Source organism: Scleropages formosus, chromosome 9 (genome assembly GCF_900964775.1).
Source record: "Scleropages formosus chromosome 9, fSclFor1.1, whole genome shotgun sequence".
Classification (NCBI taxonomy): Eukaryota; Metazoa; Chordata; class Actinopteri; order Osteoglossiformes; family Osteoglossidae; genus Scleropages; species Scleropages formosus.
In genome coordinates this window covers 20975907-20997787 of record NC_041814.1, presented here as the reverse complement: position 1 = coordinate 20997787, position 21881 = coordinate 20975907, and the positions used below count along the sequence as shown (strand labels likewise).

The following is a 21881-nucleotide window of genomic DNA, read 5'->3' as shown; positions in this document are numbered from 1 at the left end:
ACAGGACCTGAGCATCTTGCTGTCACTGAAGGAACCATGAATTCTTATTTGCATAAGAAAGAATTCTTTTACTCTAAAGGAGAATGTTGCACTGCCAATCTAATTTGAAGCTCCAGTGCAATTACCCAGCTATATAGATGGGTAAGTAATTGTAAGTTGCTTTAGAGAAAAGCGTCAGCTAAATTTGTGCACGAATGTAAGTCAATATCCAAATGGCTGAAAAAAGGTAAAAATAAAGTTCTGGACTAACTTAGTCAAAGTCCTGACCTGGAAATAAGATATCCTGCAAAGAGCTGTTCAGGCTCAAAAATCTGCAGAGGTTGCTGAACTAAAGCAATATACTGCAATTCATTGCATAAAATACTTTCTCACACCACTACATATTAATACCATGAGCTAAATTCATCCATTTTTTGCAGTCCAGAACTGTTTAAAGTTATGTTTTTCTCTCCTCCTGTTCTGTCCATCAATGCAGCGTAACCTCAGTTTCAGCTGTGTGGAATCCCATACGTCCCCCGTATTCTTCAATGCCACCAGCTTCCTCGAGCTCCCTGGGCGGAGTGACCACGAAGTGGCATCTGTTAGTTTTCAGTTCCGCACCTGGAATCCTAGCGGCCTGCTGCTCTTCAGTCCCCTGGCTGATGGCACGCTGGAGGTTGGCCTGAGTGAGGGCAAGGTCAGCGTCCACATCAACGTCACGCAGAAGAAGAACACACGCATAGATATATCATCAGGTGAAGGCTATTTCCTAACTTCTTGTAGTTCTGTGCTTTTAATAGATAATTTGTTATTCTATCCAGTTACCTTAACAATTAGTGCCTTTCTCATTCACCCCATGTTGCTTTTTAGTTGGTGTTTCCCTTTGTTTGTCTAGATTATCAAGTTGAGTGTTACCATTTCCTATTTCTTCCATCTGACTTGTGTGATTCTTGTATTTGACTTAGACAGATATATGATAAACTGGGGATATCTTTCAAAGGATTTTGTGTAGTGTTTTCAGTACCAGGTCAAAGTTTGTATGGTAAGCACAGCTCAGATTTAGGGGCCTGGTATTTTAGCTGCATCAAATGCTGTGCCTCTGGCAGTTTTTTTGTGCGTATGCTGACACAAACATAGATGGCTTCATAGTGCTCTGTTTTTCATTAATTCATGTAAGGTAACAATAAGTGGTGGTGATAAACAATCTTTCCTCACAATGTGGGAAAAAATGCATTATACATTTTTTATCTGTGAAATGTAAGATACTGCTTAGAAAGTATAATTAGCACATCACTCAGAGTTTGAACACAAATGCATTGCAACCTCAGGCCTCATTACCATGTATAGACATTAATAAGATGTAAAGAAATAGGAAACATACGATGCCATGTGATTTAAAAGAATTGAATTTAACAAGTAAAATAACTGGACAGAAAAAGATGCATATTAAGACACCTGACTGAATATAATCCTGATTCCTTGCTTTAGCTGTACAAATTCGACCATAGGGTTTCAGAAATGGCACGATTGTGATACAAAATAGAGCCTCACAAACTATAATATTAGACACATTGTCAGATATTAATACCATAAAAACTTAAATCTCAAACACTAGATATTATAGTGTTAATTACATTAACATTTTAGGGAAACATCCTTGTTCCTATTTGCTATGAGATAATATTTATACTAAACACAATGTGCTTCGGGGCAAGTTCTGGTACCTTAACTTTGTATGCTGCGATGCCATGGTGACAGAGGACACCTGTAAACATCCCATTCTGATCATCTCCTTAAGGAAGGTCAATGGCAGAATAACCTGTCTCATTACACATGTGGTTTATACCTTACTGTGCTCTGAAAAATAGCCCCTTACAACAAGAATAATGGAGCATAATTGAGCTATCATGCACAATGATTCTAAATACCCAGTAGCAAAACATTTCCGTAAACTGGGACACTGAGTGTATTCTTTGTGATTTATGGGCACTGAGCTCATGGCAAAACATAGGAGAGGTGGGTGACAGGGATAGACTCCTCATCCAGAGAGCCATGATATATCTCCATGTTGAATATGGTAAGCCCGCTGTGTGTAAGTTAGCAGCATGTCTGTATACAAACCAGGGTTTGGAAAGCCTGCCTAATACTTGGGTCGCTACTGAGGATGTGCCAGTGTTACTTATAATTCTGTCTGAGCAAACAAAAAATGGGTACAAATACAAATAAAAAAAAAGTGGCTGAAGCCAATAGCTTGCTGGATTGCACCAAGCTTCTGTACTGTATATTGAGAGCTCTGTGTAAGCATCGATTCAAGACCCTCTCACCGTAGCCCCTGTGTTTTGAAAAGTTGATAAAGCTTCCAGGTGTGTTTTTCAAGTTTACTGTCTGGTTCTCAAATTCTCTGGGGCTGACTAAATTGAGATGCTATGCTTTAAAGTAGGTAACGTAGGGGTAGCAGGAGGAGTAGTGGTTGAAACTATTGTCTTGGGTCTTGACGATGGTTGGTTTAAGTCTCACCTCCTGGTGTACCTTTGAGAAGGGCATTTACCTTGAATTGCTCCACCAAAAAGCTGTATCAGTGGGTGAATCACTAAACATTTTAACATCATAAACTAAGAGTTGGATCAGCAAAATAAGTAAAGATGACTGATAAAAACTGAGCAAAATCACTCCCATATTGTTTGTAAAAGCTGCTGATTAGTTTTTTTTTTTTTTTTTTTAATAAAATGAATTATTATTGTTGTTGTTAATTAAATATGTAGATGATACTAAAACAGAGTGCTGATCCAATTAGAGTCACAGTGATCTGGAGCCATTCCCAGGAATCACAGAGTGCAAGGTTGGACATAACATGAATGACACACCATTCCAGCGGTGCTACACTTTCAAGGACAGTTTAATTATTTTTAAGGGCAGCAAAAAGTAAAAATCTAACTTTTTGTTATTTACACCTTGACCTGTGTTTCTAAGAGGCATCTACGTCTCACATTGCTCCTCCTTTCTGAGGTAGGGGATGACTTCCCATCACCATTTACATTAAATGAGCTCTAAAGGTAAGAATAAGTAGTCTGATCCTGCCTCAAATGAGCCCAGATTTTCTAATAGTCTGTAGTTAAGCCTGATTCCTGGGGGATTCATGTGTAATTGCCATATCCCCTCGCCTTTTACTTATTCATTACTCTACCAGTTCAAAAAAATTCTCCCCACCTCTTGATGCTCATACTTCTCATTTTTTCTTCCCTTTTTCAAGGCAGATCTTCAGAATGGATGTAACAAACTCTAAGACTGAAGGTGCACGAAATGCCTCTACAGTGATTATAATAATGATCAGAATTCAGTTGACTTTCATTTGAGTTTCCCATGAGCAGTGTTATGCCATGGTGTCCAGAATGCTGTGTTAACCTATTAAATCATTTACATTGTCAATGGGGCAGCAGCTGAAGTGAGTAAGGAGCAGGTTGCAGAGTCAGTTAACACCAAGATTGTTGGCATTTAGATAGCCAAAGAAACCTAAGAATGGAGCAAATATATAGTGCATGTTTTTATTAATGCACTTCTAAAATTAAAATCAAAACTCTAATATCAGAAGCAAAAATATACAATTTATTTTCAGGTATTTCTCTTTTTTCTACTCATTAAAGATAATGTAATACACACACGCACTGTCTAAAACCGCTTGTCCCAAGCTGGGTATTGCTTTGAACAGAAAATTTTAGTAAATTGCGAAACCATGTGATGCAGCATTAATTAGTATATGTCTGTTTGGTTCTGGGGAGTGGGGGCAATATTCATTACTGTACCTTAGTGAGGGGTCTGTACATTGTATGTGAAATCAGCTGCCAAAAGAAAAGCAATCTCATATTTTTTAGGAACTTTGATAACAGACACCGCTTGACTTGTGCAACTAGACCGTATGTCAGATTCCCCTTCCGCCCACACCATTCAACATGATCCCATGCCATCATCACGTGCTCATTTATACGTGCAGCATCTTAAATCTTATAGCATAAATTTTTACATTTCTATAAATCATAAATTGAATTTAAAGAATAGACTATTGCATACAGTATGTGTACAGTATTGAACTGTGTGTGCTTATCTTATGTCTAGTAGTATGCTGGCACACAAGAGGGTGCTGTTGTTGCATAATTTATAATTTTTCCATCTCAGTTATTGGACCTTGACATTTCTTCGTTATTGTTGTTTTCATGCTAGCTGTTCCTTTCGCTTGCTCCTTTATACGTGTAGCATCTTTCACTATTGTACTCACAGTCGATACGGCTAAACCTGATTCTCATGCTATAGACAATAATCTTTGTCCACCTTCATACTTCCTTTTTTATTTTTAATTTCAACTCTAAATCAATTGCTGTATGCTTGTGAGATGGTTATAGTTTTTCTTCAAGTGCACATTTACCACCAGGCATTGTGAATATTGAAATGGATAAAAAATATGTGAAAAAAGCACAACACTAACAAGAGGAGATTTTTGAATTGTTCACAATTCAAAACACATGAGAACTGGGACCATGCAGCTTCCTGCCTTCTTTGGCCACACTGACTTGCACTTAACGTATTTCAGATGTTTTCCGTAAATTTACGGAAGTACAGAGGTGTCTCTATTTACTATGGTAGTGACATTGAGTTTAAACAAATGCTCAATGGCCATTCTTTTTTCTCTTTTAGTCTTGACAAACATGAACACCTTTCCTTTTTTGTGCATGATCCTCAGCAACCCGGAGTGCTTCAGCACCATGAGGGGGACAAGCTTTATGAGTTTTACATTATTGTGCAGTTGCCTGTTCAATTACATACACAATTTGATGGACCGAAGGGAAATTGCCAGTGATTTTCCACTCCAGAAACATACCCCACTAAAATAACACTGTCACATTGTGTCAGTGACACTTTGATGAATCACTGCAATCACGCTATGGTTTGGCAGTGTTAATGTGACAAAAAAAAAATCAAAATGTTATTTATCTTGAATGCTAAGATTTTTTTTTTTTTTTTTTTTTCTGTTCCATTGTGTAAGCACTGATCTTATAGGGTGTAGAGGAAGAAATTCTGTACCTCATAGCATCTGTGTCACACAAAGATCTTGTTTGTCTGCAAGGATCTTGTATTTTATTATATATTTGAAGCTTTCAAGCTTTCATGAAATTCAAGTTGCCTTTGTTTTTAACTTCTGGTACTCAAAGATTATGTGGGTATTTCATGAGCCTCATGGCAGACAACTTTATATAATATTATTAACATAAAGATAGCTCATGAACCTCTTCAAAGCGATGAAGTCTTTGGAATTATATTGCTATAATTTTAAATAGCAGTAGTATCATAAATAAAAGCAACAATTACACAAAAGGAAATATTGTTCTTCACTTTTTGAAAATTGAAAGGTCCTTCAGGCTGAGTATTATACATAAAATTTATTTGTACACGGTAAGCTATGTGAAAATTTTATGCCAGCTGAGATGGTATATAATGAAAGTAAAGTAATATTTATAAAAATCAAAGGTTTCATATATACACATATGCACGTTTACGTATTTATAAATGGTTGTGATTGGAAGTACTTGGATTTTCAGACCAGAAGGTAATTAATATTCTAATATTTACCATTAAATATGCATAATACAAGGAATAAATAAACAAGTGACAGTGTTCTGAAAGAAAAAGAAATGTTAGATTGATGAAAGACAGCGGAGTTTTTTTTTTTCCTCCAGTAATTTAACAAAATCGTAGTAAAAAGGTTGTGTTTATATTTGGTTCCTATAGCTGATGTTTTTTTTTTTTCAACTTCCACTTAGGATTTTAAATGCTAATGGGAACTCCTGATAGCTTCATTGGATTTCTTGTCAAAACTATTTTTCCTCTTCATTTCTGAAATGTCTGCATTTCTGGAAGCTGATAAAGTAAATGCTAATTGCATCATAAGTGCAGACACTTGCACACTGATTAAATATTCTTGTTGAAAATTTGAACAAAAACAAAAATTAATTATTTAGAATTCTCATAAGAAGATCTTTTCAACGTTTAAATGATTCTGAACCATGCATTATTCTGACAGTTTCAGATGATGCCTCTAAGGAGCATACTGAGTGTTTGCATTATAGTTATTATGTACAATGGGCTTGCTCTGTATTTATTATCAGATAATGATAACATGACCACTTGTAAAAATCAGTTTCCAATGGTTTTGCAGATCTGAATTATATAGACACCCCTCTACTTACACAAATAGACTGTTCTTCAACCCCGTACGTAAGTTGAAATTTACATATGTTGGATTCCCCCTCCCCCTCCATTACAGAGCCAAACTTTCTCATTTCCTTCGCATTTGTTGCAAACACAGGTATAAAAAAATTACACAATTTCATTCTCTAGTAAATGTCAGACAAATTAAATACTGTAAGAAGATATAGGCATAGTCAATGAAATAAATTTTTACATTTCTATAAAGCATAAATTGAATTTTAAAAATAGACTACTGCATACAGTACGTATATGGTATTGTACTGTGCGTGCTTACCTTATATCTAGTAGTATGCTGGCACACAAGAGGGTGCTGTTGTTGCGTAATTTATAGTTTTCCATCTCGGTTACTGTACCTTGATATTTCTTTCTTATTATTGTTGTTTTCATGTTCCCTGTTCCTTTTGCGTGCTCCTTTATACGTGCAGCAACTTACACTATCGTATTCACAGTCGATACGACTAAACCTGGTTCTCATTCAATAGACGATAATCTTTGTCCACCTTCATACTTCCTTTTCATTTATTTCAACTCCAGATCAATTGCTGTACACTTGCAAGACAGTTCTCGTTTTTCTTCATACGCATGTTTACCACCAGCCATTGTAAATAATGAAATGGCTAGAAAATATGTGAAAAAAGCACAACACTAATGAGAGGACATGTGTTCACAACTCAAAACACGCGAGAACTGGGAAGATGGAACTTCCTGCCTTGTCTGGTTACGCAGACTTGTGTGTAATATTTTTCTGATGTTTTGCGTAAAATAAAAGCGCTATCGGTAAATAATGTCTGTGCCGGGAATTTTTTATGTAAATCTGAATTTTATTTATTTATTCTTAACTATTCTGACTTCAGACCCAAAGACTGAAGGTTTGAATCCCACATCCAGCCATAGAACCCTTAGGCAGTCCCCGGATTACGAACGAGTTCCATTCCTAAATATTTCTTTAACTCTGATTTTTACGTAAGTCAGAACAGTTAGGTACAGTTCGTGTCTAACGTCAGTCAAATGTTTGTTTTAGTATATAGTATATCGTGTGCCTTTGTATGCATAAAAAACATTAAAGAAACACTTGCGGATACACTAAAACATCTTTAATATAACAATATGGTAAATAATACAATGTAGTGATAATAATGGGGGGGGCGTGGTGACGTGACAGGTTCATCCAGTGCCAGCTGTGTGGCAGGTCTGGAGTTTGAGCCCTGCTTGGGGTCCTTGGGGTAATATCTGTAATGTGCGAGATACAGTACAGCAGAATACAACTTTGAAAATGTGTGCTTTCTGGTTTTTAAAGAAAGGCTAGTATGCTTTAAATTTCAAATGCATCACATATTTACTCATTTAAAATTGTATTATAAATAAATTTCATTATTTTTAATTTTTTTTTTTTTGCTTATTATGGTTGTATTTTACATGACAGTATACTTTGCTTATGTGCTTTATGTGTCTTAAATAGTAGCAGATTAATGTAATTTAGATTAAAGTAATTATACAGGGATCTAACTTTCAGATTCCACAGATTGCCAAATAGAATTAGGTTTAGTTGTTTTTTTCTTTTTGTTTGCCTTTCACAAACGCTGTCAAATGCTGAATATGTAACATAGCAGAAGTCAATTTAATCCATCACCATCGCTTTCTCAACTGTAGGGTGTATTTCCTGTCAAATCATTTAAAGAATCCTTAAGTTTTTCTTCAGATTATGGAATAAAAGTATATGTGTTGAAAATAGATTGTATAAATGATTTGCTTTGTAAAAAGAAAGAAGGTGAGCTTTGTCTTCTTGGACACAAACAGTGAATTTCCAAGGCATATGTGCATTACATTCTCTTGAAAGATCTCTCCAAAATTGTAATGGACCATTCAAGCGAGGTGGTCCTGAGAGCTTTGAAATTACAAGTTAATAAATGGTTTTTGGCCACTTGCAGGAACCTAGAAAATAGTAAATTGCAAGGTGCATTGTTCCGCAAGGGTTATGTGCGAGGTGGAAATCCCTCTCCTCGGGATTTTGCCTTACGGAAGCTGTCCACATGAACAAATGACTGCCGGTTGTCCCTGTTCAAAAGTGCTCTATGTTTAAATCTCTCTTGTGCTTTGTGCTGTGCTACTGTCATTTAATATATTTCATAATAATTCCATCCACCAGAAATAAAGTGCTCAACAAGTTTTTATGATACCTCATATCATTTTACAAACTAGAGCAACAGGCTGTCAATATGTGTAATAAATCAAAATTTAAATCTAACATTTATTGTGACAAATTTGCGGGGTGTCACCAAATAAGTTCTCTTCATTTTTTATGGGTAAAAATGAATAGTGATAAGATCAATAAATATCAATAAACAAATAAGATCAATTAAGTATGCGGACCATATTAATTACCTACTTCTATGATTCATTCATTCAATTTATTTTCTTTGTTCCCTCCTATAAACTGTGCTTTCAAGTGTGCTTCTACTTTAGCCAGGCTGGAAAATCAATTATTCATTTGATATGTCAGTTTCAAGCATTCACCCAAAGACAGGGTCAGCTTTAACTCGACAGGAAAGGCATAACTCCTTTATGGCAATCTATAGAAGATTTGCATTCTTTTTTTTCTTTCCAAAATAAGTTTGTCATTTGATTTTATTTAAGCATTGTCATGCTACAGGGCAGCTGAAAGCAGGTATAGCAGCTTCTATACCAGACATCTCCAGGCATGTCTACTAAAGTCCCATCGTCATATGCAGAAATGTGACTTTGGAGTCATTCAGCTCATAATTTTTCCACAAAACATTTTGTTTGTGATTTTTAGCAATGATGGTGATTGCTGTTTGAGTGGGTAATTAATAGTTACAGATTCATCTATATATGTACAGTATATATGATAACAAGCTCATGTCATGTCATTGTCTGAACCGCTTGTCCCACACGGGGTCGCGGCGAGCCAGAGCCTAACCTGGCAACACAGGGCGTAAGGCCAGAAGGGGAGGGGACACACCCAGGACGGGACGCCAGTCCGCCGCAAGGCACCCCAAGCAGGACTCAAACCCCAGACTCACCAGAGAACAGGACCCGGTCCAACCCATTGTGCCACTGTACCCCCCTACAGATGAATATATATATGTAAAATCAGTACAATTTATTGAATACTAATTAAAACTATTTTAGAAGCACCACATTTAGAACCTTAAGCATCTGAAATTGCCCAGTCTGATAAGAAATACTTTATCATAGAAACAAAAGTAAAGCAAACTTAGCAACCTATTTATCAAAGTAGCTGAGCCTAATCACTGTTTACAAGGTTGTGAAAATTAACCATCTGCCTTGCCATTAGTTTACCTCTAGGGTACTGCGTTTTAAATATGCAAACTTATTTGGTCCATAGAGTATCCAAATTGATCTGTAGTTTGTGTAGAAAATGTACATTTTTCAGGTTTTTCATTATCCATTACAGGTGTTCTGTGCTCTATTTATGTATTGCCAATATAATGTGCTCTATGTTTTTCTAAGTAATAATAAGCTACTTGTCATCTCAGGACCTCTGTAAATCATAATCCAAACATTTGAGTGACATTTGACTGACACTGGGGAGAGGTTATTAGCAGCCTTTAAAGGTGGGAGAGGCTGAACACACACAAATAAATGTTGAGGAATGTGGAGCCAAATTCCGGCTAACTGCTGATTTATAGGCTTTTTATAGTCCTTCCTCCTAAGATAAATGGAACATGTGATTCAGTGATGTGGTGATGAAGCTTTGAGCTTGTTTTGCAAGCAAAACACTGCCGATGCAGATTCATAGAGAAAAACTGCCATTGCATCCCTGTGATCAGCCTTCAGGCTGGATTGTTTCTGCTAATGTCCAACAATGTGAAATTAAGACTGCATGAATGTCTCTAAACAAAAGACACTGAAAGGCCAATAAATTATAATAACATGGAAGGTGGATCTAAGCAGGTTTTCCTTTCTTGGTACTTTACTGCACACTGGAACATAAAGCTAATTCAGTTATTTTTATCTTCATATGTAGCTGTATTCATATCCTCATAAAGTGTATATAATGACACTGTTTGTATCAGTACTTATCTCTTTGATATGTTCAAATAAGCACCCAGTTTCGAAGTTGAGTTCTTTCTACATCATAAAATGTATAGAGAGGCAGTGATTCTTTTCTGTCTCCTTGTGCAGACCTTAACATGGATAATGTCAATGGTGCTGTGGACATCAGAAACACGTACAGTACCAGTCAACAGTTTAAGCACACTTTTTTAATATAATTTATCACATTTTTCTTCTTGATCTTTAGTTTGGCTTGAATTTTGCTTTTCATTATTGCCAGGTAATTCTTAAATAATTTTGAGGTGTTTTGGGTGCCTGTCTTGCTGCAGAAAGAAGTACTATTCAAAATAACTGCAACCCTAATAGAATGATACACCTCTGAAGAACGCTAAGACTGTCGTTTTGGCTGAAACTGATATGGACTTTGGAAAAATCACCAACTCTGTGACCAACAAAGCAACCCCAGACCATGACACTGCCTCCTCCCTGCTGGACAGTGGGAAGCACATGAGCACAACATATGCACTTATCCTCTCTACATCTTACATATAGTCACCAGTTAAACCAAAATATTTCAAATTTTGAAATCATCAGTCTATAAGACTAACCTCTACTCCACAGATACCCTCTTTTTCTTTATTATGTATCTTCACTGAGATAAGTTTGGTTTCAAGCAGGTATACTCAAACTGACTGGTGCTGTATCTCTAGTATGGTATACAGTGAAAATCCAAACACTAATATTTGGAAGTTATAACAACAAAGGAGAGATAGAGCCAAGGTGGTGACGAGTTCTCACTCAAGACAGGCAGTGGTACACCTGTTTTCATTTACTGAAGGAATACTTCATTAAAATGAAGATTAGTTGATATGTTGAGTCAGGTATCCTTCTGTTTGCTTAGAGCAAAAACATGCACTCAAACAGATTTTCACAGCAAGAAAAAACTTTCCCACTTCTACACAATATTTGCATAACCATCCATTAAAATATCTGCATTCCTAGTCTCTTCAGTTCTCTGTTAATGATGGATTTTAAAAATCCTGGCCTGTGATATCTCAAATGCTTACAGTTCACCTCCTCTTAATCCTTTTCTTAAAAGCTGGCTAGTTATAAGCAAGGCACAAACATTAAAATAAAGTATATCTAAAAATCAACTTCCATTTAACAAGGTAATGATGACAAGCTGCAACAAAGTTCCACTTACTGCTCAGTAAATAAACTGACTAAAACAAGTTTAGTTTTTTTTTTGTTTTGTTTTTTTTTTTTGAAGGGTTCTAAAAATGGAAAAACACACTGCAGTGTCAAAACCGTCTTAAGGTGAAAGTTTACAGAAAAATAGGTAATTGCTAAGTAGAGATGTTGTGCATTATTTATGATTGTGAAAAGAAGAAAGGGTGGTACAGCGAGAAGTGCTGCTGTCTCACAGTGCCTGGGTGGTGTGAGAGGATGTGGGTTCGATCCCTGCTCAGTCTGTGTGGAGTTTACATGTTCTCCCTGTGTCTGTGCAGGTTTCCTCCCACAGTCCCAAGACATGCTGTTCAGGTTCATCCATGGTGTGTGTGAGTGACAAAGAGAGTGTGTTCCACTGATGTATGGATGAGTGCTCTAGTGTATGTTGCAGTGTAAATCACCTTAGTGAATAAGGTATGTGGGATGATAACACTCCATATAGTTAATAGGAAGTTGCTGTGGACAAAAGCATCTGTTAAATAAATAAATGTGTGTGTGTGTGTGTGTGTGTGTGTGTGTGTGTGTGTGTGTGAGTAAAGTATATATCATCTATACATCCTCTGGTCCAGTATGTGCTATTGAACAGCACTTAGATTTGTATATATTGTGCACAAATGTAGCTGGTAATTTTAAATAATAGACAATGTAAATGTAAGCTTTAATTGGTCACCCAACTTGACGAATGTAAATTCTAAGCTTTGCAGAGTTGCGAGTTTTGCTTTTGTTTTTCTTAAATTTCCATTATTGTACCCCAATGTTTGTGTATTAACCTGTATTAGTCAGCTAATCAATCGTACTGTAGCTGTGCCACTTTCAAGCGAAAGATGAAAACTATGGTCCAGCCAGGTGAAAGGTTATAGATTGGGTCTGACATTGAGCAAGACACAGAGAGAGAAGCGGCTCCCTGGGCCCAGAAACATGGCCAACACTGATTAAAATTACTTGCTTAGAGCATGGGATTCATTTTCACTAATCAACATCATACACCAAACTAACATACTCTAATTTCAGTGACCTTCAGTGACTTGTAGAGGGTTCAGCTGCAAGTCTGCATTTTCATAAAGCAAATACTGAGCATCAAAGGCCTCCCCTCTGAGTAAAAATGTCTATTGAATGAGCATTACTAGCTACCAACATCATTTTAATTGGTGTCTTTAGAAGGTGTTGCTTGGCCAGACTCTTACTTAAAAGGGGGCTGTAATGCATGTACTACAGGTATAGAAATTTATAATCCAGTACAATTTACGTGGAAATGTGAAGTGTAGAATAAATGTCAATACCCCATTGATGGGTCCAATGGACCCACTGAGTGTGAAAAAGGCCAATGATATTTCACAAAGAGTTGATAAAGGGTTGTTATATTGTTGAAAATTAAAACACCAGTCATAAAATCACAGATAAGAAAATTGGATAATAAAAACACAGCAAATACGGTCAGAACCAAAAGAAATAATTTTTGACTTCAAAGCTCCATGTATTTGTTTTATTAAGACCTTGATTACCTTTTCCTTCCTTTATTTATTAGATGTTTTCCTTTTTTTGATTAGATGTTTTGTTGTTTCAAGTACAGTTATAAAAAGCATACAGTAGCATACCATAGTATTTTGAAAAATTCTGCATTCCTTTCTGAGTTATTTTATCCTCTTTATGTGTAGAAGTGACTGGAAGCTTCAGGATAATTTTGAGAGGTCAGTCAAGTATTTGCTCTCGAATCCAGGTGTGCAAGATAACCCCCTCGACTTCCACAGTTGTCTAGAAGCGTCACCCTGCTTGCTCAATGGTCAGTCAAACAGGAATGAAGTCATTTAATCTTTGAATAGAATTTTCTTAATAGTGTAACTGATATTGATTTTCTATATTGTACAAGAATGAAAGCATAATCCAGTATATCATGACTGAGAGGGCATGCAAGTTGAAGAACTGTCCCTCAAAACATTGCTGATGCATTTGTCGTGTGAAATAAAATGGGTTTCACGCACATTGAATGAGATACCCATCTGGACTGTGACACGTCTTTTCCCTCATAAATGATACTTAAATAATTTAGTTAGGAGATATGGAGGGAAGTATCATCTGTCAAGTCAGAGAAACCATGGACATTTTATACTATGAAAATATCAGCGTAAACATTACTGTCTCCACAAAATGTGTTCTGGAGTTGCCTCCTGGCATCATCTGATTCAATCAAGATAGCCATGACCAGAGTGAGACATAGGAAGTGCTGACACACCTCTTCTGACACAAGGCTTCAGGGCTACCAGCCCTGTGCATAGCAGGAACTGTCTATATGCTGTGGCTTTCCATATATCAAGTTTTGCAGATGTCCAAGGTTCTTGTGGAAACCTCTTTAGTAACTGTCTCTAAAAACTTCAAGTGTTTTACTGCTCTGAAAAGGTAAAGTACACCAGCATCTTGTTTAAATCACAACAGCATCCTTCTTGCACTACATTCTACATGATGGTTAAGCATACATGTCTTTCCATACATATCTCCTCTTCAAAGTTGAAAAGTTTAAATTCAATAACTCTAGGCATTGTGTTATCAGTGTACTGTATGTTGTAAGAACTATGGTAGGGGTTGATAAACAACAAAGTTTTTTCTCTCTCTCTTTCTGGTTTACAGTATAGAGCAATTTAAGTGAAGACTATTTAACTTAATAGTTATTTCTTCCAGTTTAATTAGCAATATCAATGACATTTTATTGTCAAAATTTGACCATTTAGTTGTTGGTGCTGATTTTTTACTTAGTCGCAACCACTGTTATCTTATTTCTGATATCTGTGTCAGTCGTTCAGTATAGATTAGTATTTTTATGATTTAGGTTGTTACCGTATATCAGTGGCTTTTGAACTTTGGAACAAAGTGTTATACCCAGTGAAAGCTGCAATTTAATTTTTCCTCATAGAGTGGTAGTAATTACACACAGCAGTGGAAAGTAGGCCTTAATTTGCGCCAGGGTGATGGTACCAACTCAAGGTCACAAACTGAAAGGAGAGAAAATAAAAGCAGCATCATACCCCCAGGATCCCGTGGCTGAAGCTGAGTTGTGTATTAATTATGTCTCAGGGCAGACCAAAAGATGATGATAAGTGATGTTACGCCTTTTCTTCAAGATCTGGGGTTCATTGACCATGGATAATGATTTTACAAATGTATTCTTGCTTTGTCCATTACCCTTCGAATGTAATTGGAAAATGCTTCAACTAATGCCCAACTAGTTGTTTTTTTTTTTTTGTACTTTACTATTATAGAGGTGTAACCTACATGTAGTTAATTCTTTAGAAGCTTTAAAATATTTTTTTTCATCCATGTCAATTTAATAAGTTATCTGATATTAAACTTGTAAACACCAGACACTGCGTATTATAGTATTTACATAGTGTCTTTTTTTTTTTTTTTTGTGCACTGTTGAATACGCTGAAGGGGTAAGAGCAGTCCACCTACGGTGTTTGACCCTTTTTTCACATTACATAGGGATTATCTTTGCCTCCCTACTGTTATACATTTACACATTATTGGCACTTTCAGCACATTTATCTACATTTCTGTCTGTTGACATCCAAGTCATTCTGATTTAACTGATATATTTGTTCAACTCTTCTTTTCTGAGCACATAACGTCCTTCAAGATTAGTTTAAGCGATAAATGTTGTGTGACCAGATGACAACACTGAATTTTCCAAATTATTATTAATATTTTTATTTGCACTTACTATTCTTGTCACTAAACATATTAGCATTGCTGTTACACTGTTCCAGTTTATTGGATTCTGTGGCAGTGTTAAAAGCTAGCAGTTGTTTTATGTTCTGCAATATGAAATTTTGCAGACAGTAAGGTAATACATTTCCATCTTTTATGATTCATACTGAAAGAAAATGTATTTCTACAACCAAGCTGCACTCTACTTATTATGGCTGTCAGTTTTTATGCCTCATAATAGTTTCAGTGCAGAAATTATGCCTGGAATTTACTGGTACATGTTGTCAAAGGGGAAGTATAGGCAAAACTGTTTTGCAAAAAACCTTTGAAAAGAAATTGCATCCGAAAACTTCAATAAACAAAACAAGAGGTTTAGACTGAAAATGGGAGGCATGAAGTTTGATACATAATGCCACACACTTAGTTAAAACCTGCCTTATACAGAGATTATGTCAGTTGAAAGTAATAGGATTTGTAATGTCAAAGATACAAATTCAAACCATTTTTTCCTCTTTTTTGAATGTGTGTGTGTGTGAATAGTAATCAATTTTAAACACATGTTTTTCAGTTTAAATTTACATGAATTCATTTAGACACTGTTCTCCAAAGTGATACACAACTCAGAGTGCATAAAGGCTCATTTCAAAGCAGCCAAAGAGCTTTAGATGCAGGCACACACAGATGTCAATGCCCATTTTGCTTGCCCTATACCAGTTTTTCTCAGCACACATTACATGAGTAGCTGCTGCTACAACTGTGTTTGATAGTAAATATAAAGGTGATAATGGCAGATGCTGAAACACAAATCCATGTACTGTTATAATGTCATGTGCCTTATTAGTACTTTTGTCACGTTTATCTACATACTCAAAATTTATATTCTTTTCCACAAATTAATCACAGTTTAATTTATGGTGTGTGTGTACCCAATTGCAGTTAATGTAGTAATAAATACAATCATATTTGGAAAGATCATTCCTGCCTATAGTGTCTCAGATGAAAACCATTCTTCTCTAAATGCCCCATTTACCCCTGAGGAGATCTGAGATACTATCCACCCAGTTCCTTTCAGGAAAAGCACTAGGACTGAATGGCATTCTTTATTTCAGGATGCAGTAAGAAATTTTGCCCGATATTGTGCTTTATAGTACTGTTGGCAATTAACACTGTTCTTAAAGAGGGTCATTTCCTTCATTCTTGGAATTTCTTCATGGAATATGACTTCAATCTTCAGCCTAATTTTAATGAAAGACAAAAATCCTTCAGAATGCTCCTACATTTAACATAAGTTTGCTGAATGTAGAAATGGTGACTGAAACTTTGGCACAACATATGCTATAGGCTGTCCTCCCTAAAATCATGAAACCTATTCAAACCAGACCTGTTATAGCCAGGTTTGGCTCCATTGAAGTATATCATGCCTTAAATATTATAAGCTTTATTCCTCAAAAACCTGCTCTGATTATTTCTCTTGAGGCAGAAAAGGCATTTTACAGGGCAGAATGGGGTTTCTTGTTTTACAAAGAGTTAAGATGAGTAAGAACTTCATTAACCTAATTAAGCTCTCAAACCCTTTGGCAGAAGTTAATATAAATGACTCCCTGTCAGGCAGATTCTCTGTGGGAAGAAGTTGCCAGCAACATTGTCACCTTTCCCTTTTACTATCCACGCTTATGACTGAACCTTTGGCATAAACTATTAGGAGTAATAAGAACATATTCCTTATAAGAGTAGGAGAGGATCATTATATTTCTCTGTATGCCAATGATGTAATCTTGTACCTGAATAACCCTGAAACATCACTCTCAACAATTCTAAAGGTGAAATCCTATTATATATCCTGTTATCCTTTCAGGTTATAAAATCAGCCTCTCCAAATCTTTGGCTATGCAATACTCCTCCTAATTGCTACTTGTGTTTTCTTTGGCACACTCTGGTTTTAGATATTTTGGAATTGCTGTCAATCCATATCTTTATCACCAGCTAGAGACCAGCTACTCACAACTAAAGAAAAAGATGAAAGAAGACCTCTTAACCTATTTCCTATATTTGGTAGAACAAATTGTGACACTATGAATATTTCACATTGTATGCCATACCTATACCAAAATGTACTTTTTTCCTTCTTATTAGATACCATGATCCGTAGTTTTATTTTGAACAATCAAAATCCCGGATTCAAACTCTCCAAACCCTGTCAGCCGAGAGAGATGTGTGGGGTTTCTGTACTGAATATGGTCTTTTATTATTGCACAACACAAATTAAACTAATGATTGATTGGTTCCAGGTTAGGCTGCACTCTCTGTAGATTGGTATGGAGTCAACTTTGTGCTACCCAAGACTGTTAAGATCTCTCCTTTTTATTTGGTTTCATAAGATTCAGTGTTTATCAGAAAATTTTGTTGTATTCCACAGAGCTCTAGCTTGGCTTCTGAATTGGTTTCCTAAAGAGATATTGGGTATATCATGTTTATTTTCAGATTAAGCAATGGTAATTATCAACCACCTCAGAATTAATTTTGGCTTTCCCAATATTGACCTCTATAAATACCTTCAACTACATCACTTGCTGCAGTTCTAGAAAAAGACAATAGATCTCAGACCAAATTAACAAGAGGAACAGTTAATTGCACCAAATAATTCCAGGTAGGATCTTTGTTTCATGTACTGCTTTATGTATTTTATAAAAAATTTTGGTACTGGCTCTTATGATGCATTGAGGGTAAGATGGAAACAGGACCTTGACTTGTCTTTTAATGATTATGAATGATCATGTGCATGTGCTAGAGTCTTCCCTACCTGCAACCCCCTGTACATCCAGGAAGTAAACTTCAGACTAACTCACAGAATCTACCTCAGCCCAGTGCACCTTAACAGAATGTCTCCAGGGACATTTCAGATGTGTTTTAAATGTAAGGTTGTTCTTGGCACTTTGATACATTTATTCTGGGAATGTGATAAGATACAAGCTGGAATTGGGTTCAGTCAACCATTCAAAAAACCTTTAACAAAAAGTTTGATTTGTCCACATCTATTTTCTTGTTAAATCACAACCCAAATACCTTTTTTTGATGAAATAATGGAACTGAGACTGATTACCCTTACATACTTGGCAAGGAAATGTATTTCAATCCTCTGGTCTACACCTGAACTTCACTCTGTAAATACTGTTTAAATTTCTACTGCCTGAAACAATAACAGTTGATCTGCATGACAATTTCTACAGAATTCTGAAATGTTTGAACACCCTCCTGGAATGTATTAGATGTATTAGTGCTATGGATCATACCCAGGCAATATTGTAAACTTCTTACCTTGAGCCCTTGTTCCATGGGACATATTTGCAGTTTCTTGGTGTATTGTCTCTGCCTGTATGTCACTGGCTTGAAGGTTGTTGAGTTGACCAATACTCCTAGCTCCTGCTATAGTGCCATTCAGGAATATACTAATTAAATTCCTCCAGTAAAAATATTCAGCTCTGTTAAATAACTTAAATGCTGTAAGTTGTTTTGTAAAAAAGTGCTATCATATATTCTTTATATATTATGGATTATTAAAATATAATCCATAATATATAACGAATAGATGATATATTATATATGTGTTATAAATATATTCTGTACAATTTTTAAATAATATACGGTCTTCAGTAACAACAAATTTGTTATTTCTATTTTATCGTATTTTTATTTTCATCCATCCATCCCCTTTTCATTCAAATTAACAAAAATACAGCTAAACAGCAAATTATCTGAGATTTAAAAAAATGAGAAAGAATTAAATTTGAAAGGACTCACAAATACTGTTGCAAGCAGGTCAATATTCCATATTGTAAATATATATTGTAGATATCCAATTTCCATATTGTCTTCCAGAATATGCTCTGGTTCACCATCATTGTGCTTAGGATAATTAGTTTCAATTGTGAAGAACAGTCACAGTTTTCCTGCATTTGTCAATGACTGCCATGCATAGAAAATTACATTTTCAAGTTGTATCCTCATTTGCATGGAGTTGAAAATAGTGGTGTAAAAATAGTGGGTTTTTTTTGTTCTTGTTATTAAGAAATACTGTGCACAATTTTCATACTTTATTTGTTCCCTTCAAACATGAATTTTACAGTTTCTTTTCCTGAATGTTTGCTCGGCAGGTTCAGGACTGCATGATGGACAGTGGCATGATGTGCGCTTCTTGGCCAAGGAGAACTTTGCAATGCTAACGATTGATGGTGATGAGGCTTCTGCGGTGAGGACCAACACACCCATACAGATCAAGACAGGAGACTCATACTACTTTGGAGGTACTTTAAGGCTGTTTCATCTTCAATGTTTTGGATTCTTATTCCAAATAGAATAGGATTTGATTGGAAGTATTTTCAGTAAGGCAGGCAAAGTGAATTAGCAAATTTATTCATTTTTAAATAAAAACAAAAAATAGTAAGCATATCTTAACATTACAGCTGTACAACTAAGATCATGATTCTGAAACTCATGATCTTGCTTTTTGCTATATTTTGAATAAGCATATCAGTATAAACAGGACAGAAACTTTACTTATTTCAGCCAATTGAACTAGGTGCAGAGTAGGTTGTAAAAACACTTAAAGCTGAGTATGATACTGCTGGCTCAAGTGGAACCACAGGAGCGGGAAAAAATATGTATATTTCATTATCTAACGGCAAAATATTGACATAATTTTCTCAAAAAAAATCATTCATTTCAATTCACTTGTCTTCCTTTTCAACTGAAGGTGTTGAGAAATGAAGCTGTTTTTATATAAAAATGCAACCAAGAATCTTGAGGTGTAATAGTAATATGCATTAAATACATATATGCATCAAAGCAGAGCATTCTGCTTTGGATTTTAACACCATGATGCATTTAACTGAACCTCTGATAGCTGGACTGTGTAATTTTTTTTCTTTAAAGGCTTTCTAATGCACTGGCTACTGTTGCTCTTAGTATTCTGCTCAAGGTTTTTCTTGTGTTTGTTCTACTTTATTAAAGATGCCGAATCTCGTGCATCATCTGTGTTCCAGCCTTCTTGGCCCACTTACTCCACATTATTACACACAATTATCTCCCGCTACAGAGACATCAGTTACTGTTATTATTCCTGAGCTACCCTTTGCAAGTGTGCACTCTGTCTGTTATGAGAAATGTTTTCCGTCAGATTTTTCTATTGAACTGCTAAAGAATATAATAACTAAATTTTGTGTAAATATTTATTTTAGGCAACAACAGAAACAGGACCTGCTTTTGTAAACATAAGTCAGATTTTGCTAACACTTCTTAACTGCACAATATTGGGAAACAAATAATATTAGATCTACAACTTCACTGATACTTTTGAAAGTGACTTCCAGTTTTTGACTCATTTATATGGCTGAGTATTTTTACTGCAGCAATATTAGGGAGCGAGTGGCAAACCTACAGCCTATGGGTTCATGTTTTTAACTGCTATGCTTCTTTTTGTCCATGAAATTCTTGTGACATACATAAGGGGGGTTTCGTCCATTGGTTCCCCTGCCAATGAGCAAGACTGACAAACAAGTTGTTTTCTCCCGAATATTCTAACAGTCACCCTGCCCTCAGCTGGAGATCTGAGGAGTGTGCAGTGATTTGAATAAGCGCCAGACAGGTGGAGCATCTCAGGAGTTGTTTGTAATGCGAACTGACCCATCCTGTAATAGACTGCAGTCAGTCCAGCTGCCTGCTAATTCTGAGTGATAGTGTACCTCGAAGCTTTATGGGACCTGCTTATCATCTAAAGAGTCAAATGACAGCAGAGGTTGGTTGCGGGCAGCATGCTTATGGATAGATGATACTCATAAAATGAGGTCACAAGATACTCTCCCTCCTCTTCGTTCACTTGTAATGAATGTGCTGTACAAACCATAATTATCAACAAGTACACTTCTGTCACTGAGATTCCCTCATGCAGAGGATTCTTCTTCTGTGTTCTTGACTGTTGCTTTTGCCTCCTGTTTGACTGCAGGTACAGACTCAAAAATGGCATGGGGACAGAAGGTAGCACAGTGATTGCAGCTGTCATATTACACTCCAAAGACCGCTGATGGAATCCTTACTCTCGCTGTAGTACCCTTGAGCAAAAGTGCTTACCTCTAACTGCTCCAATAAAAATTGCCCAGCTATATAAATGGGTAAATCAGTATTTAGGAATACAAACCGAGCATTGTAAGTCACTTTGGAGAAAAACATCAGCTGAATAAGTAATGACACCTGTCTAACCCACACATGAACACAGATTTCACGTCAATTCTCACATTCGTCATATTGCTATAGTAGCACACGTCTTGCCCAAAGCATTAACTTATTGATGTGAAACAGTATGTCAGGCATTACAGTTTATTCCCAGTCGTAACAACATTGGTAGCCTTGGAGAGTCTCAAAGTATAATGTATAATGGCAGTAACGGTGAAGCTGAGATGCTTGGCTTGAGGGTGATAAGAGGTCTGATCTCAGGCATGGTTGGATGCACATCTGACGTAGTACTGTGTAAGTGTAATCATGTGAACCCATGCTGTGCAGGTTCCCGCCACAGTCACAGACAGGTCACCACAAGTCATTGCTGGAACAAATTGTAAGCCTTGAGAGTATAATGAAAAGGGACTTGTTATGGCTGCAGTCATTCCCACCTGTCATGTAAGCTGATC

At 36.2% G+C, this 21881-nt stretch overlaps 1 protein-coding gene across 2 annotated transcripts in view; it reads left to right on the top strand.

Annotated features, from left to right (window-relative positions):
* The window catches only part of LOC108935522 (contactin-associated protein-like 2), a 300803-nt gene that overhangs the window by 157530 nt on the left and 121392 nt on the right, over positions 1-21881 (top strand). For both annotated transcript variants that reach the window (XM_018754213.2, XM_029254781.1), the window contains exons 8-9: positions 476-734; positions 19356-19505. In XM_018754213.2, the coding sequence (XP_018609729.1) occupies positions 476-734; positions 19356-19505 (409 nt within the window). The remainder of the gene's footprint in view (positions 1-475; positions 735-19355; positions 19506-21881) is intronic.